We start from the raw sequence: 17,195 nt of genomic DNA, 5'->3' as shown, positions 1-17,195 counted from the left end.
CTAAGAAGATTAAGTGTAGCAATTGGAAAACAATATCAAGAATTTGTAAGGATTTTTTTGGAGAAAAATAAAAGGTCTTCTAACATTAAAGTTAAGCAATAAAACTTTGCAGAAATCTGTTAATTTGATTGTTTTACTGTGTTTGTCCTAACTCTAAATGTCCTGCTAATAAGTTTGGGTAACTCTTCCTAAATAAAAATGTATACTTACAATGCAAATGCATTCATATTTTACTTGTCATCCAGTCTATCTGAAGTTTCCATATGTATCCTGAATTTTTTCCTGATCAGTGCTTAAGTTTTAATCTCAAATATGTTAATATTGTGTATATGTGAGTGTTTGCTTGTCTCCCTATGTGGTAATACTAAAATTGAAGTTGAAATCATTGATAATTTACTTTCCTACTTATGCTACTCCACTTTTTTCAGTAATTAACTAGTACTAAAACTATGTTTTTAATACAAGGCATATTCTAGCTTTATGAAATTGCTTCTTTATTCTTCCTGCACTTTCTTTGGCACCTGTATGTGAGAAGAAAGTATAAGCCAATGTGCTAATATTGTTGTAGTTTCACACTCAGAATGAGGACTGATATTGCACAACTGCTCAGGAACCTGGAAGACCTTATGCCTTTAATATTTTCTTCTTTTAAATCTAACTGGGGGAACTATTTAATATAAATTTTTATTTACTCTATTTTTAAGAGCTGCAATAGTGATTTATTGTTTCTTCTGTGGAAGTGGAAAGAAGACTGTAATGTAAACTAGAATATCTTTGTTAGGCATCTAATCCACTAAAATTCTTTATTTGTTACTATAAATTTGTTACAATAATTGTTTTACTTGTTTGTTTCAATTTTTCTGTAAAAATAGCAAATGCAGACAGGTTTATGTTAAGCTGCTTGTTGTTTTCTCACAAACTTGGAATAAGGTTATTTGGTTGAAGCCCTCTACCTCTGCAGTCAAGTCCTGATCTTGCCATTAATCACACAGCAACTGACAGCAATGCACTCAACAAAAACTCTGGTTACACCTTTCTTATACTCCCCATCCTCATGCAAAACAAATAGTCTAGTGCAGCTCAGTATTTGTATTAAGATTTTTTGTCCTATAAAATGTCCATAATGTTTTGTGAGCTTTCTACAGACAGCTAAATTTGAGGAGCCTGCCATCCAATTAAAAGATAATGATCATGAGTTCTGTAATAATCAAGTTTTGTGTCCAAATTAGTTTTCTAGTCTCATGCTGATCTTCAAGAAAGCACCATTTCCCACACAGATGAGACTTCATCTGCATAATAGAAAGTTTTATTCTTCCCAAGAACAAGAGTTTTATCCCACCTACAAAAGCTATGCTGGCTGCAGGCTATTTAGGATCTCAAAGATTTCAGCTAATATGGTGAAAATTTCATTGAAAATGTTTGTTTGAGTAAACTAGAATGTCACTATTTCAAATGTAAATTTTGAAGCACTGCAGACAAACTGTAGCTTCTTAGAATTAATCAAGTGTCTTTTTGAAACATGAACATACATCACACCATTTCTGTTACAGTAATATTTATATGTGCATGCATTTTAGCTGTGTATATGTATATATTTTATGATCAAAGTTTATAAATCTTGAAGCATGAATTACTGAATTCACTGTAGTTGTGTATTACCATTAGCAGCAGTAATAAATGACCAGCTCCTTCAAGTGTGGCTGGATTTATAGATGCTACATCCTTTGAGTAATAAGCTGTTCTTTACCTTGACACTTCTCATGTCTTAGATGTTTTTAATCACATACTGCTTATATTACATTGATTATCTGAAAGAATGTTGAAGCTTTAATGATCCTTGTTTTGTCAGTGTAAGAACTTAACAGTACCCATCATATGATGTTATTCAGTATGACAGTTACTCAGCTTATACTTCAGGGAAAATATCAAAGCTAATATCTAGTTTGTAGTATAAGTAATCTTTCATGATTACCAGTTAGCATGATTTGGGACTGGCATCACCCCAGTGGCTTCTATATTCAGTTTTTCTAAAGATTTTATATTTCCATTTGTTAGTCTTTCTACTCTTCAATTGCAGTTGCTAGAACAATAAATGTGAATATTTTTTGCTCCTCAGTCTTACAAAATAATAAAATCTAAAATATAGCAGCTCACCTAGGTAGCAGAGAAATTGTCCTCTGCTATTGTTTATCTGAAAGGAAATGCAGGAGAAGATTGCCATGACTGCAGATTCATTGGACGTTTATATCATATCTGTATGGTTATGCTGGTGTGTAGTGCTTCGCTCTTTCTTGCAATAACTTTTAAGGCAGGGAAGTGACTGTTGGATTGACAGGGTGGAAGTAGTAGTAATAAAAGAGGGGAAAAGAAGACAGCGTGCATTTACAGTTGATATGTTTAAAACTTATACTACCTCCAGGTCATACAGATATAGAGGGAACGTGACTGACCTGACAGTTATGGAATTTTTGATCAATTACTACTTAGCTTTCAGTGGAACACTTTCAGACCCACATGACTTAATCCTCATTTATGACATTCCTGTTTAGCTTTATTTCTTCAATTCTCAAAGTGACTGAAATATTACTATTTCTGTATAAACAGTGACAAATATGCCAATAGCACTTCAAGAACAAATAAAAACAAATTTCTTCTTTCATATCTTTATTATATGGTTAAGGCATACAAATTGATATTCATGCATGCAGTCATTAATGACAGCTTCTGTGTTAGTTTAGATAGAACTGTATTTTTCAGCAAGCAGAAGTGCAAGCTATTAAGTGTTGCAGGATTGGATATTAACCAGAAAAATGAAGAATGTTCACCTATGCCTTTTATTGGGAATTCTTTGTGTCATTTTCCTCCTATTATCAGCCCTTGGTCATTTCTGCTGCATAAATATGTGCAGAAATACAGAAGTGCCACAAGCACTTTTGCTCTCAACTCTTGTGATTTGTGACTTTGCTCAGAGTATGTCTGACTAACCATTTGGCTAAAATGGCAGCACTATCACAGCCATTTCAGCTACTATCACTGTCAAGCCCAATGAAACTGAATGGGTGTAATTATGAGATATTTTTAGGAAATATACTTTATATTGACAGGACCTCTGAGGGCAGTAAATTCTAGGACACAGGGAAGGGTGTGCAAGAACAGTACTTTCCACTTAAAATTACATGTTTCAATGTCTAATTAGAAAGTTTCAGTGGTTTCACTGCTGTCATCTGCTTTGTGTCATAGCAAGGAAATAGTACATATTTTCATTCACTTTAGTTTTTTGCAGATTTACTCCGTATTTTAATGATATTTACACTTCACAGAACCAAAGCAAGAAAAATTTTACATCACCTTGTGTGCCTCATATACTGTGGACCAGTTATCCATCCAGAGTTAAAAACACTGGTTGCAAACTAGGTTGCAAACAAATTTTGCCTAAGGCATCAACCATAAATTAAAGTAATAATCATCCCCGTAAGAGACAACTTTTTTCCGCTGCTCTTTTAAAATAAGAAAGAAAGTAGGTCAGAGAAATTTGGGATATTTTAGAGTATGTACAGTATTGTATTGTTTGCCAGCACTTAATTTACAATTACAGAGCTGCATGAATATTGAAATGATTCAGCTTCCCATTATAAATGTATGTGGCAGTTTGGTTGTTGATCAGTTTATGAAGTTAATGCAAATGAAACTGTCTTCCTGTCAGCATTTGAAATATATAATGCAGTCATGTTGTATATTCAGGGACAGGCCATTGACAGTCAATTAACAAGTTTGATTGGTATGTCAACTCATTCTTTTGAATTGTTAATAGTATGTTAATAGCATTCATTTCTTTGTGCAGTCCCATTTGCAGCTTCACAGTTACAGCTATTTTTTATGATTCTGAGTAACCTAAAATAGTGCCTTAATAATAGATTATTAAACACCTGTCTGGTGTAGCTTAGGGAGGTTTTTCTAGACTGGGAGTTTGCAGTGGATCCCTTTGATATTCAAATCAACAAATGATAGCCTTTTTATTCAAAACGTAAGTTCTTTTGATGGTTAGCTTGTTAAGAAATATTCAGCTCCAGTCTGACCTGATCTGGTTTCCCATGGAAAAGATCTGATGCTGTTTGAAGGTTCATAAATGGAATGCCAATGACAATTTGTTGTTGATGTTTTGCTGCCTCAGCCTTCAGATGCTGCTGGTTGATGTGCCGCTTTAGCTTCACCAAATAATGCTTGCAGGTAAATGATCTTCTGATTGATCAGATAGTTTCAAAGCAAAGAGTTCTCTTCTGTGGTCTGTAGTCATGGTTTTTAGGCTTGGAGGGGTACTTTAAAAGATGCATCAAAGTTGACAGATGAATCTCGAGGCAAGGAATTATGGGAGACAGCAGAATTATGGGAATATTTTTGAGAGAATAACATATTAGCAAGAGTTTTGAAGACCTTCAAAGGTCTATCAAAGCAGCTCCCTATAGCAGATTTATTCCTCCTTTAAAAAAAATTAAAATTGGGTACACTGGTTAACTCTCAGTTTCCTGTGTTGGGAAGGTGTTGAGCTGATTTATTGTTTTCTAAGGATGTTTTAAACAGCATATTTCACTTAAATTTCACTATTATCTTGTTCTGCATACAGAGCCTAGTTCTGCAAGGTGCAATTTATGCGTTTACTGAAGTTTGCATAAAATCAAAGTATTACATCACCTTACAAGGTCAGGCTATGCAGTGAAAAACCTTCCTTTACATAAACATATATGACATTTAGTTAGCGTTAAAATCAATATGAAAATAGCAGTTGGAAACACTCTTTTTCTCCACCTTTCTTCATATACAGGCATTACTCTTTTATACCCTTCTCCATTCCCTATTAGTGCCCTTCCTGATTGTAACACAACTATTTTTCTGAAGAATCACAATAGCTATTAGAAGTTCAAAACATACATCACAGAAACAGTTCATTTCTCTTCGATTTGAACATTTAATTATTCACTATCAGCATGTGATAATTTTTCTGCAAAAACATGTGATTGTTTTTTGTTGGAGAGCTATATGAGTTAACTGATTGAGACCTGAATGTCAGAAGCTCTGAGGTTTGGAGTCAGTTGTGAGCAGTTACATTGCCAAATGTGAACTGTGGAATCACTCACTGAAAGATGCTGTGTGTTAACTATGCCTCACTGGACTTGGTAACAAATAATTTGTGCTGATTGAACTTAGCCCAAACTTTTTTTAACAACAAAACCCACTCTTTTCACAAAATCCTAAAATATAACTTAAAACTCGTAGACGAACGGTCAAGTCAGGCAACTTCAATCTTTATGTCATATAAATAGAATGTAAAATTTATATGAGAGTTTTCATCACTGAAAATTTTGGCATTTTTGCATACTTTTGAAATACTGTGCACTGTTTAGCTGATAGTTAGAAGTTCATTCTGTTGGGCTGAACAAGCAAAATATTAGACATTTTCATTGTCATACAAGGTTATGTTTTCAGTAACATACCTATAATTTCCTTTAGCTCAAAATGCAATATTAGATACTTAAACTGTTCTTGGCATAATTTGCAGCCTTTGATACAGCCTCTGTTTTTGAAGAGATAATCTACTGTTTATTTGTAAAATTCAAATTAAAATTGAAAGCTTTTCTGATAATGATGTCATGGATATTGTTTCTAATTCATTATTTCTGTGCTTAAGTTTTAACCATTATACATCCAAGAGAACTTCTTGATCCCATCTCGTGTTCATGTTAAGCATGTGTAAGCATTTTTATTTTATTTTCAAAAATGTGATAAAAACTCCCTCCCCAACATGGTTTTTATTTTGTCATCTTGTGTCTTTTGACTTAGCCTAAATATTTCACAAAAACTCTGTTCATACAGAATTATCTGCCTGAATGTTCTGTAGTGTAAAGCTTATCTTAAGCGTCTTTCATAGTGTTAAATGCTTATCATTTAAAGAACTGTAAGGTAACAATGACCATCTCATAGCTGTTTGCACTGTTTGTCATTTCCTTTCTGGATAACGTTAGACTATCAAGATAGAAATCCTAGTCAGTCGTGTACTAGTTTTGATTTAATGTTCATTGTAAAGATTTTGCACATAACTGATACTTTTCATCATAGAGCAGGATCATGCCATCCTATATTATCCAAGATCATGAATTTATTTAAACAAATCAGAACAGTTCCAGTAGAAGATATTAAGAGATGTGCTTCCTGGAGTGCCCGTTGTCATAACAGCACTGTCATTATCAGGCAAAAGGAGAATACCAAAGAAGGGATTTGAACCTGGGTCTCAGCAATATTGCAGCTGATTAACCTAATTGCTGGATTATTCTTTGCTGCAGTCTGCCCCTCCCTTCCTCTTATTTAGCCCCTTTTTGTTTCAACACTTGGCTTTCTACCCATTTTTCTATATCAGAGGGCTTGACTCTGCAATTATAATTACTTTTATTAATAATGCAAACAAAAGGCTAAGCACGTAGTAAATTTGCAGGCACAGGTTCTTGACACTGATTAGTAATATGAGATGGATAGAAACATGGCTGCAGCTTGCATGGGACAACACGAGACACGTATTTTATTAGTAACTTTGTACTTACTAATATACTGTCACTATAGTGCAATTTCCAGTTGTCAACTTTTATCCTTTTAAACCATTTAGAAATTTCCATGAAAATGAGTACCAAAAGGAACAAATTGAATGTACACAAAAACAAAAAAGTACCCCCCCCAAAAAAAAGGAAAATGTATAATGCAAGATAGTAACTACATACCCAGATTAATATGTATTACTGTACAGAATATAATTAGAATACATTTATAGTCTAATTACTAATCAGAATTAAAATAAAATTTGTTACGGAAATTTAATTTTGAAATGCAATTACCACTTTATCAATAGGTAAATTCTTTCCTTGAAGTGCTGCCAGTCTTGAGTGTCTACCCCCTGAAAGCTCCGTAGTAAACTCTGCCTTATTGCATTGTTAGGAATTTAATGTTACTTTATATAAGGATGTTGTCCACACTGCAATTCTGATAAAAGGTCAGTATTTAATCATACAATAAATAAAAGAATATTAAGTATGTATGTATATCTTTGTTGAAACTTTCAGTTTCTATAAGTATAATCAAAACTTGACTTGCAAATTTGCATTGAAAGATGTATCCCTAGAGAAAGATATTTGCTATTTAAGGAAGTATTATCACTGAAATATGAATAAATAGGCTGAGGATTGTGATAAATACTGTATGTCATGTATGTTATATTTTATACGCATTGTTGTATATATTGTACAGGTACATCTAGCTGCATAAACAAGTCTCCTTTCATTTCCACTGGGAAATGGTGATTATACTTATTATAAATTGAACTTCTGCACTAAATAATCTTTGTCATACATTAAACTCTTTTAGTGTTGGTTATTGCTTAGGTAGTCCTAGATGTAAGTAAAATCCATGTGACAGTAGGTATACATAGAGGATGGGTAAAAGCAAAAAAAAACCAAAACCACACTCTATGGATAGAACAAGAACTCTTACTTTTAGCTTACTGTAGTTATAGTTAACTTGTGTTCAGTTATCTGGTTCTTGGTTTTATGCAAGTGCTTCTTTCTCATCTCCCAGTTATCAAAAACGCTCTTAAAGTAGCCAGTGACAATCATGAACAGCATATTTCAAGTAAGAATATTAAGCCAAGTGAAGGCTGGGAACAAAATCTTTTCTGTAAGAATAGAATGTCACGGTGTTAATGTGTTTCATACACTGTGAATTACTGTCGTGTGATGAACAGCTTTCACTTTTCAGTACAGAGTATTTTCTCTGCCTATCTGTCCCTCTTCTGTTTATAATCACATTAAGCTATTTGACAGTTGGCATGAATAAGGACTGTAGACAGGTAGGAAAGGGAAAAAAAAACCAACTCACTCTTTATCGGATTTTATGACTGCAGTCTTGATTCTCTTTGGATGCTGAATTCCACAACAGTAGTGCAGCCTTAAGCAGTACCACGCTTATTGTTAATAGAAACTTAAATCTAGACATTTCTACTGTGCTTCCTTGAATTACTTTATCACTGCAGTGATAGCTGAACTGGTGATTTAGGTGGAAATTGTCAGTAGAAGCTTCAGTTAATATGGGAAGGAGATCATGAAATCCCTTTCTAAGTAGATTGTATGCTTAAGGATAAAAGTAGAAGAGACAAAGTCCATAACATAAACACGTAGCTAAGGACATCACAGCACTTAATCTTTTGTCTTTATCTTCCTTTAGATATTATGTGTATGGATACAGTTATCCTATAACCCCTCTCCCTTATGTGCTGTCCAGTTCCTGAGAACTGTAGAGAAACTGTAGAGAAACTATAGAGAAACTGTAGAGAAGACTAGAGGAAAAATGTAGAAATGGATGAGGGAGGATTGTCTTGTGAATATGCCAAGAATATGCTACATCTTTCTCTGGCGGTATTTTATAAACATTTTGTTATGAAAATAAATTTAGGATTATATAGTAAAACCACAAATGAGCTGTGTGGGAACCCCAAATAAATGCTTAGGTAACCTCATGTAAGTTGTAGATGTTTTCTGCTTAGCAGAGAAGGGTAAAAACAGAGGGGGGGTTAATTTTACCTTGTTACCCTGGCAGATTAAGATGCTTATCATAATTTGAATGCTGCTATGCTGAGCTGTAAACTGAAAAACAGTGTTAATGAAGAAATCTAAAAACTCGTGGAAAAAAAAGTTAGCTCTGAAGAATCATCCAAAGCTTTGATATCACCTGAAATTTTACGTACTTCCCTTTGAAATATGGAAATCATACTTTTTGTAAAGGTTATGATACCAGTTTGTGGAATTGTAACAAAGTTTATTCTTTGATTAGACCAGTGTCATGGGAACAGAAACTGCAACTTCTTTTGTCCAATACTGATTGTGCTTCTAGTAAAGAGCAGTTATTTTTTAATATAAACAGTTCAGCAGGTCTTCAGTCAAATTTTTTCCCTGGTTCTAAATATCTGTATTTCAAATTATTTTGCCATATGTTCTGGCATGAGTTTTAGTTTTTCCTAAGCTGTCTGGTTTTCTTATTTGCTGCCTTTATTTCAAACCTGTGTCCATTTTTATTATTTCTACTGGCGCACATTCCAATTTAGCATCCTCTGTGGGTTTCATTATCATACTGTTAATCCCTTCTTTCACTGACTTAATGAAGATGTTAAATAAAATCAAGTCTAATACCAATCCCTATGGCACCCCACTTCAGTTACATTGGCATTTTCATTACTCTCTCCTCACAGACTATCAGCTAGTTAACAGCATTTATATTTAGGAGAGTTAAAAATTATTTCCAGATATGCCTTATCAAATATTTTAAGAATCCATATGAATTATAAACATTGTTCTCCCTTATCTCTGCATATATAATTCACTAAAAAACACAATCACCTGCAGCAGACATAATATGCATTTTCTAAAAAGGTCGTATTTCCATTGCTGAAGAGTTCATGTCCACACTGAGTCATTTCTCGCACTTTACACTGTTGGATACTAGTCTTTTCTGCCTTGTTTGTCTGGATTCTGACAAGGCCTTTAGTTTCTCTAGTAAATACAAATTTAAGTGGCTCATTCCCAATCCCAACCCCGATTTTTAGGAATAGACTCATCTGAGTACATTTTTAAAAAATTTGTTGTGTTTGGCATCTTTATTTGAAGTGACATGAATAATAAATGAGGAAGTGTTAATCAGTTTGGAGGTTTTACTCCATCTTTTAGATAAGGTATGTTCATAAAGCTAAGTGTTCTGCAATTTTTCACAGTTGGCAGATTTGCTAATGTGCTTGTGTGAGAACTTGTGATTTTTTTCAAAAGCTTGAGAGGAATGGTAGGCTTTGTAAAAGGTGGCAGATTAATAGTCATGAAGACTAGAATTCCACTGTCCCAAGGAAGAAATGCATCAAAGATTAATACTCTTGTTAGCTTGCTCATTTTAAAATAGGGAGACTGCTCTTTTTATATTTAGGAAAAAGCACCCTGCAGAATGTGGGAGAACAGTTCATCCTCTATGGCAATTAAGTCTTTAAGCTGTCTACTGTAATTTTCCAGGAAGGAACAATATGTACCCTGGGCACTAGCACAGCACGCGGGCCGAAACATGCAAATTAAGTAAAGAATATTTTTACCTCCATTTTCTCCATTTCTTCTCCCTCTCTATTGGAGATTCCAAGTTGACAAAAACAAGAATCATGGAGATGATTTCAGACTGGGTGTCTGTCATGCCCACATGGATGTATTAGATAGCAAGCCTTTCTCACCCACTTTACTGGAATCTTTCTAGATGTTTATAACTACAGCTTCTGACTTTAAAAGCTGCATTTATTTTTGATTTATGTTTAATACTCCCTTGGAGTACGAATGACAGTTTTTGAGGTAGGCTTTTTTGTGAAAATGTTGGGTTTTGAAGTTTTGAATCTTTGTCTTCTGTAAAGCAGAAGTGTGGGGGTTTTATTTCTGTCCTTGTAGAGCAGAATAAAATTGATTTGACATTGATCAATATTTACAAATAACCAACACACTGCCAAAAATATGTGTGCAACTACTACAATTTTCTTTGATAGAACAGTTTTTAAAAGATTAGTTTCAAGCCAATACTTTGATCTTACCTTAAGTTTTTGACCTGATCATCCCTCTCTAAGTCTGAACCTTTAGCATTTTGTTAATCTTCAGGGTACTACAGACCTTCAGGAATGTATTAGATGAGATTGCCTGCTGTAAACCCAGCACCGTCAATAGGCTCCTTTTGAGGTATTTGATTTTTAGAGGATTGCAGAGGTGTTTACAATTGGGAAGTATAGAGTATGATTAGGAGATATTCATTGTGTTGGTTTAGCATTCATAACAGTATTGTGGCTTCTTCACATGCACTGTTGAGTTTAAAGGACTGCCAGATTTTGTGCTGCTTGGTATTTGTATACTGTGTGACATGATACTTCTCCTTGGTATAATTTAAATTAGGAAATACACAAAAGTTTTAGGTGTGCTGATAGCGTTACAAAACTGTTTTCAATGTCAAATATGGCTTTGTGGGATGACGTATCTTAGTTTCCCTGAACTGCAGATTAAAAAAAAAACAAACCCCAGGTTAGCATTCATGAAATTGCAGTACTTTGTTACTTCTTGTTAAAAACAAAAGTTCTATGAATTTTCAACCCCTAACTGTATGAATTCAAAGAGAAAAATTTTAAACACACATTGATAAAATAAATTTTAATAGTGAAGATCAATACAAAATGATAAGAGTTCTGTAGTCTTGTAGCTCAGGTGATCAGATACATATTGAAACATCCATCCCAAAATGAGAACTAACAAAATGGACTTACAGCATCTGAAAACTGAATTATAAAACCTTTAAAAGTGTGGGAATGTTACACCTAGTTCAATAAAATAGCCATAATATGCTATTGATTAATTGTTACTGGGGTTTTTTGACCTAACTAGGAAAAAAAAATTATCCAAAGGGAAATCTGAGTATGATATGCAAACTAATTTGACTAAGCTATATGTGGAGTCCTAGAAATTCAAAAAATTTTAGTCAAAGTAATAATAAAAATTAGTAGTAGTAGTAGTAGTATTTAGGAATATATCCTTTATACCTTAGCTACTGATAAACCTGCTGATGCACTTTTTTTCTCCAAAGAAAGCCTGTATCAAACTCAACTGTGTGTTATGAATTTATTCCTGGAATTTTCAGACTATAAATTTGTAACAGTTTAAGAAAAACATGAATTATATTGAGAGTTGGGTGTATTAGAATCATGTTAGTCAGATACAATTTGTTTTCATAGTATGAACTTCAAGCTTTTCAATTACTGTTTTCTAAACGATGCCTTTAAAAAGTTTATTCATACTAGTCAGTTGAATAAAAGATGTCACATTGCAAAAAGCAATTTTGCCATCATTATCTAAAACAAGAGGGGCCCTAGGAAGAAAGGATTATCATATATTGAATAAAAAGTTCACCACCTTGCAGCTTTAATCCCGTTAGAAAAGATTATTTCTATCTAACTTAATCAGCCAGAGGTCTTTATTGCCTGGAGTATTAATTGATTTAGGTCTTCATTAAGGTCAGAGGTACCCGTGGCTGACCAGAGGCAGCCTATTAGTGTGTTGTCAGTTCTGCTTATTTACATTGACTCAGCCTAATAGTGGGCCGTGTCACTGTTGGGTCAGGGGGTCACTGAACCTTTTGTGCAGCCTGACCTGTTAAAGGGCAGCAGTCACTCAGACACCAAACTGCATTCATAACGAAGATTTGCCTGATTGCATATTGACTCCTGAACATGCATTTGTGGTGCAGCTCTTAGCATTTGCCTAAGTGTCTGTAGGTGAATGTTTGAGATCCCTCTGTTAGAAGTTTCCAGCAAGTTTTATATTGTCAGTTAATCACTGGCAAGGTTTAATATCAGCAGGAAGTTTCATAAACTTTTCATAGTTGCTCTTGGCCTTTAATAAAAACTCAGTGCATATCTATAGGTATCCTATCACTTCTGTTTCTTTCCAGACAACAATAGTTGCAGCTTTTCCTTTCTCATTAGCAGCTTAAGTTAGACCTCAGTCAATTAAGTCCGATTTTCTCATTGTTTCTTTTCCCCATATATACATACATGTATATACATATATACATACATACATACATAAACACACATATACATATACATATACATATACATATATATATGTGTGGGAGATATGTTGTGTCCTTTTGGTAACTCAGAATACTGATAAAAACTATTTCATGGTATAGAATAGTTCCAAGTGGCACCAAGTCAGTTCTTCTGACTGTTCCTTTCCATTATACCATAGATGCTTTCCTTCTGTTTTCTAATAAGTGAAAGCACCTTAGAAAAAAAGCAACTATACAGCTTTCTATTGGTATAAGCCATGCCCAAGGTCTAAATTATACTTATCCCTGCAAGACAGCTACACTGTGAAATGTAGCAATTCTCAAATAATCTCTTAGCTTTCTATCAGTGAGATCATGCATTTTATCCTCTTGGTTCTGATTGTCCACTGAATTTCCCTGATTATTTTCAGTTGTGCTGACTGAGCAAAACAACTGCTAAACTATTATGTTAACGTATAAGGACTCACCTTTCATTTAACTTTCAGTGATACAAATTAAAATAAAACAGGAAGAAATGTGGAATCACATGAGGCCCCATTTATAACCTGCTTACTGCTGTGAAACAATACTGGAAATAAACATGTACAAGTGAGCATCTCAGCAATATGAAGCTTGAGTTTTCAGGGCTGTCTTTCATTCAAGTCTTTATTTAAATTTTAGCACTGGAAATATGTGTATGATCTGCAGTGGAAATCAAAATTACCAGTGAGACATCCGCTGTATACATTTGGATCCTCTAAGGATCAATATAGATCTTTTATATTGTAGTTCTGTTTCTACGCTGTTTCCTGTATAATGTAAGTCGGCCAGGCTGGATACACTGTGAATCTACACCCTGAAAGATCTTCTGTTATCCTCATAAGTGCTCCAAAAAGATAAACTGTTGCAAGGTTCTAGCAGGGTTTTGCAGAACACTTTCACAACACAAGTACTGACACCATACATTGTGACAGCTCCTCTTGTAAGATTTCAGTGCTGTGAACAAGATAGTATGATGACTTCCCTGTTTTAAATGCCTTTTACTCTGCTAACAATTTTCTGTATAATGCTTCAAACATTCCAGAGACAATGTCTTGAAATCTGCTAAAAGTGTGTTTGTACTGGTTTGCTGCTTTGTCCTTGCTGATTATTTATGCTTGCTTTTCATGACTGAGTCACTGGAAAAGAGAAGAGAGATACCCCTCCTCCTTCCCTTATTCTAAATTATGTCCCCCTGCAATACAGTTCCTGCAAATCTGTGGCCATTTTTTTATCCTTTCCCCCACTTTTCCCCTTGCATCCGCCCTTCCATAACATGGTGGCTTGTTGGAAACATTGTTTGTCTATTAATTGCATCTTAAGATACAAACAAGTATGTTAGGAACAGAGGGATTTTTTCAATTGGTTTTTAAAAAACTGCAAAATTCCCACTGAATCTTAGCCAAAAGTGGTGCCAATTTTGCTCAAATCCTTCTGAGATTTTTTTGTGACCTTGCTTATGACCAATGGGGCTAATTGTATCAGAACTGTCCAGGATACTTTAAGAAAGTGCTATCTTGGTCTGTATTTCAAAACACTGACAGATATTTTATCGTTAATTAGTATTCATATTATGTCTCAAACAATCTGTTCAAGAATAGGGGAAGTGAACTGGTTGAACAGCTCTTCTGTCTACCTAATAATTAACATGGGTGATGCATGGAAAACCAGCAGCTCAACAGGGGATAAAAAGGAAGAAATACCATCAGTGTGATTTTTTTTTTTCCTGTAAAAGTATAAACTACCTGCATTGGAGTTTTTGACTAATGCAGGGATTTCACTTTGCAGAGGTGAAAATGAATGGCTTGCTTTAAAAACAAACCTGTGCCCTTCTGAATCATATCTTTCTGAATTTGTTTCTCATCTTGTCAGTATGCCACTTGGTAGCTGGCTGGACTCCCTTGTTCAGTGGCACATATTTTAAAATAGCGCTGTAAAAAAAATTAAAAAAATAAAAAGACCATTTGTTCCTATAAACCAAAATATTGCTTTCATATATTTTTTCCAAATTCAGGATTATATGTAGCATTATCAGACAATATTTCAGGTATTTTAAACCATTTAAATAGTTGATGTGTGTCAGTTGATATATTGTTTCCTCTCTGCCTCCTCCCCCTCTTCAGCTGCTAATCATAGAACTTGTATGCCAAATTGTATAAGATACTCTTCCAATAGTTACATGTGTGAGTCTTTTGTGAGACACAGACAGTTATGAGGACAGATTTGGAGTTGCATATGGGTCTGTCACATGGTTTGATTGCCATGTCTTCTGGGACACAGATTTCTTTTTTAATTATTCTTAATTCTGAGGAATTTTTACAGTTTATACAGTAAGTTCTGCAAAATTCTTCTGAAAGATTCCTTGCACAGTCCATTTTCTCTGTCGTTAATCCTAGCAAAATTCTTCCTGTGCTGACTTCAAAGCTGCTTACGCCCACCTTACTTCCCACTTCTATACTTAGTTTTCTTTTGATAGTGAATAAAATTTACTGTTTCACTGATTAGGATATGCACAGACGTTCTAGAGAAGTGCAGCATAAGATGATGAAAAGTTTTGATATTTGCATTAAGATTTTATAAAAAAAAAATCTTTGAGATGTCTGAATAATAAGAATAAATGTTTCCTTTGCTGGCTGCTGTTAAAAAAAGTAGGTCTTCAGAGTGTTGCTGGGAAGATTTTGGAAAAGACGCTCAAAGTAACTGCATTGCAGTAGTAAATCTGGCCACTCATTAAAGTCCGTTTTCAATAGGTGACCATCCCTTTGTTCAAGTAGCATCTCTTTATTCAAATAGCATTTTTCAGCATTTTATTTTCAATCTGCAATTTGCTTTTACCTTCTCATGGAATAAGATCACTTTTTGTTCATACACAGTCATTTAGGTGTTCTGCTAATATATTTTTACAGTATTTTTTAATTTGCTTACTAAAGTTGTTACAGGTGTGTACTGATAATTTCTGATATGGTTTTGTTTAAAACAAAGCTTAAGACATAGAAAAGTAAAAAATAGCATTGAAGATAATGTTCATAATCTCTCAAAAGAAAAGAAAACAAGAGCATATTTAACCATGGCATCAGTGTGATCCAGCAGCTGTAACAGTCCACATCAGATTATTGTTCTGAGCTGACACATATATCCATGCATTATCTTTAGACTTGCGTGTTTGCTCTATTTGTATCAAATGATGGCAAAAACCAGTACTATTGAAAGAAACCAGCTGGAAGAGAGAAAGGTGCTTCCCTTGTCTTCTGTAAACTCCCAGAGTCTTATGTACTTGATCTGATTCTCTCCTAGGTTGGAGATGTTCTCTACTGTGCTGGACAGATTGCTCTGGTGCCCTGCACGATGCAGCTGGTTAGGGGTGGCATAGGCGCAGAGGCCAGCCTTTCCCTCCGGCACGTTGCGCGAGTTCTGCAAGCCATGAGCCAGAAGACTGCACTCCACCACGTCATCACTGCCAGCTGCTACGTAACCGACAGCAAGAGCATTCCTATTGCTCGCTCCATATGGCAGAGGAAATTAGGAGAATGCAAAAAGGTAGCTACCCTATCCGTTTGCTTCTTTCTGAGCTGTCTTTTATTCCTTTCTAAGTCTTGCAGTAATATCAGAATTTCACAGTACATTTCAGAGGGGTTCAAGTAAAGGTTTGATTGAGCTGTTATGTTCTGGTTCATAAGTGGCTGTGCACAAATGAGAAACAAAACTACTTAATAGAAAGTTATATTCACCACTAACTTTGTCTTAATTACCTAAAGCATTGTGTTAAAGAACTCTTAAAGAACAGTCAATTTCTCTAACAAAATGTGAACAATACCTCGTTTGAATTACTTCTGTCCATATGTTTTTTGCATAATGAGAAATGGGCATTTTAGTTCAACTTTTTGTCATTTGTTCTATTGAGGATTTTCCCCCCACTCGCTTACAAACAGTATTGTTATGATAACTGAGTTTAGCAATTTACTGCTCATTATTGCTTTATATTCAGCCAGACTTTGAAGACTGCATCTGGGCATGCCTATTGGTTAACCCTTGATTAACAGCATAATAACTTGCACAGGGATTTATAATGATGCCATAATAATTCCTGATTCATATGTGCCCGTTTTCTTAAAATAGCCATGGAAAACCCAGGCAGCATTGAAAGGTAATGGCCGCAAATCTTGTAAGTAAAACGTAACTTCTCCCCAAATGCATAAAAACCAAATTCATAATTCCTGTATAATTTAATACAGCCTACGTATTATGTTTTCAGGGGACTTGGAATATGTTAATATTTTCTTAGAAGAAGGAAAAAAGACACCTGAAACTTAGCTTCTATTTGCCTTTGTCTCCAGCCTCTGCACTAGGCAAGTGTCTTTCTGAGTAAAGATACAGACTTCACTTACATGCTTATGCATCTAACTTGATTTATTACCAAGCAACACTCCTAAATAGTGTTTATTACTCCTCCAAGACCGGATTCGGATCCAGTACTGAATCTGAATTCAATTTGTTTTATTTAAATAAATTCCCAT

General features: G+C 34.6%; 1 protein-coding gene across 8 annotated transcripts in view; it reads left to right on the top strand.

The window, feature by feature from the left end:
* Positions 1-17,195, top strand: part of DPH6 (diphthamine biosynthesis 6) — a 194,660-nt gene that overhangs the window by 112,647 nt on the left and 64,818 nt on the right. For all 8 annotated transcript variants that reach the window (XR_010364521.1, XM_064424098.1, XM_064424099.1 and 5 more), the window contains one exon: positions 15,976-16,218. Coding sequence is in view for 7 of the 8 variants with exons in the window: in XM_064424098.1 (XP_064280168.1) it covers positions 15,976-16,218 (243 nt within the window). In the remaining variant the exon portion in view is untranslated. The remainder of the gene's footprint in view (positions 1-15,975; positions 16,219-17,195) is intronic.

Source organism: Passer domesticus, chromosome 6, assembly GCF_036417665.1.
Source record: "Passer domesticus isolate bPasDom1 chromosome 6, bPasDom1.hap1, whole genome shotgun sequence".
NCBI lineage: Eukaryota > Metazoa > Chordata > Aves > Passeriformes > Passeridae > Passer > Passer domesticus.
Note: the sequence above shows the minus strand (reverse complement) of the source record. Positions and strands in the feature narration are given on the sequence as shown.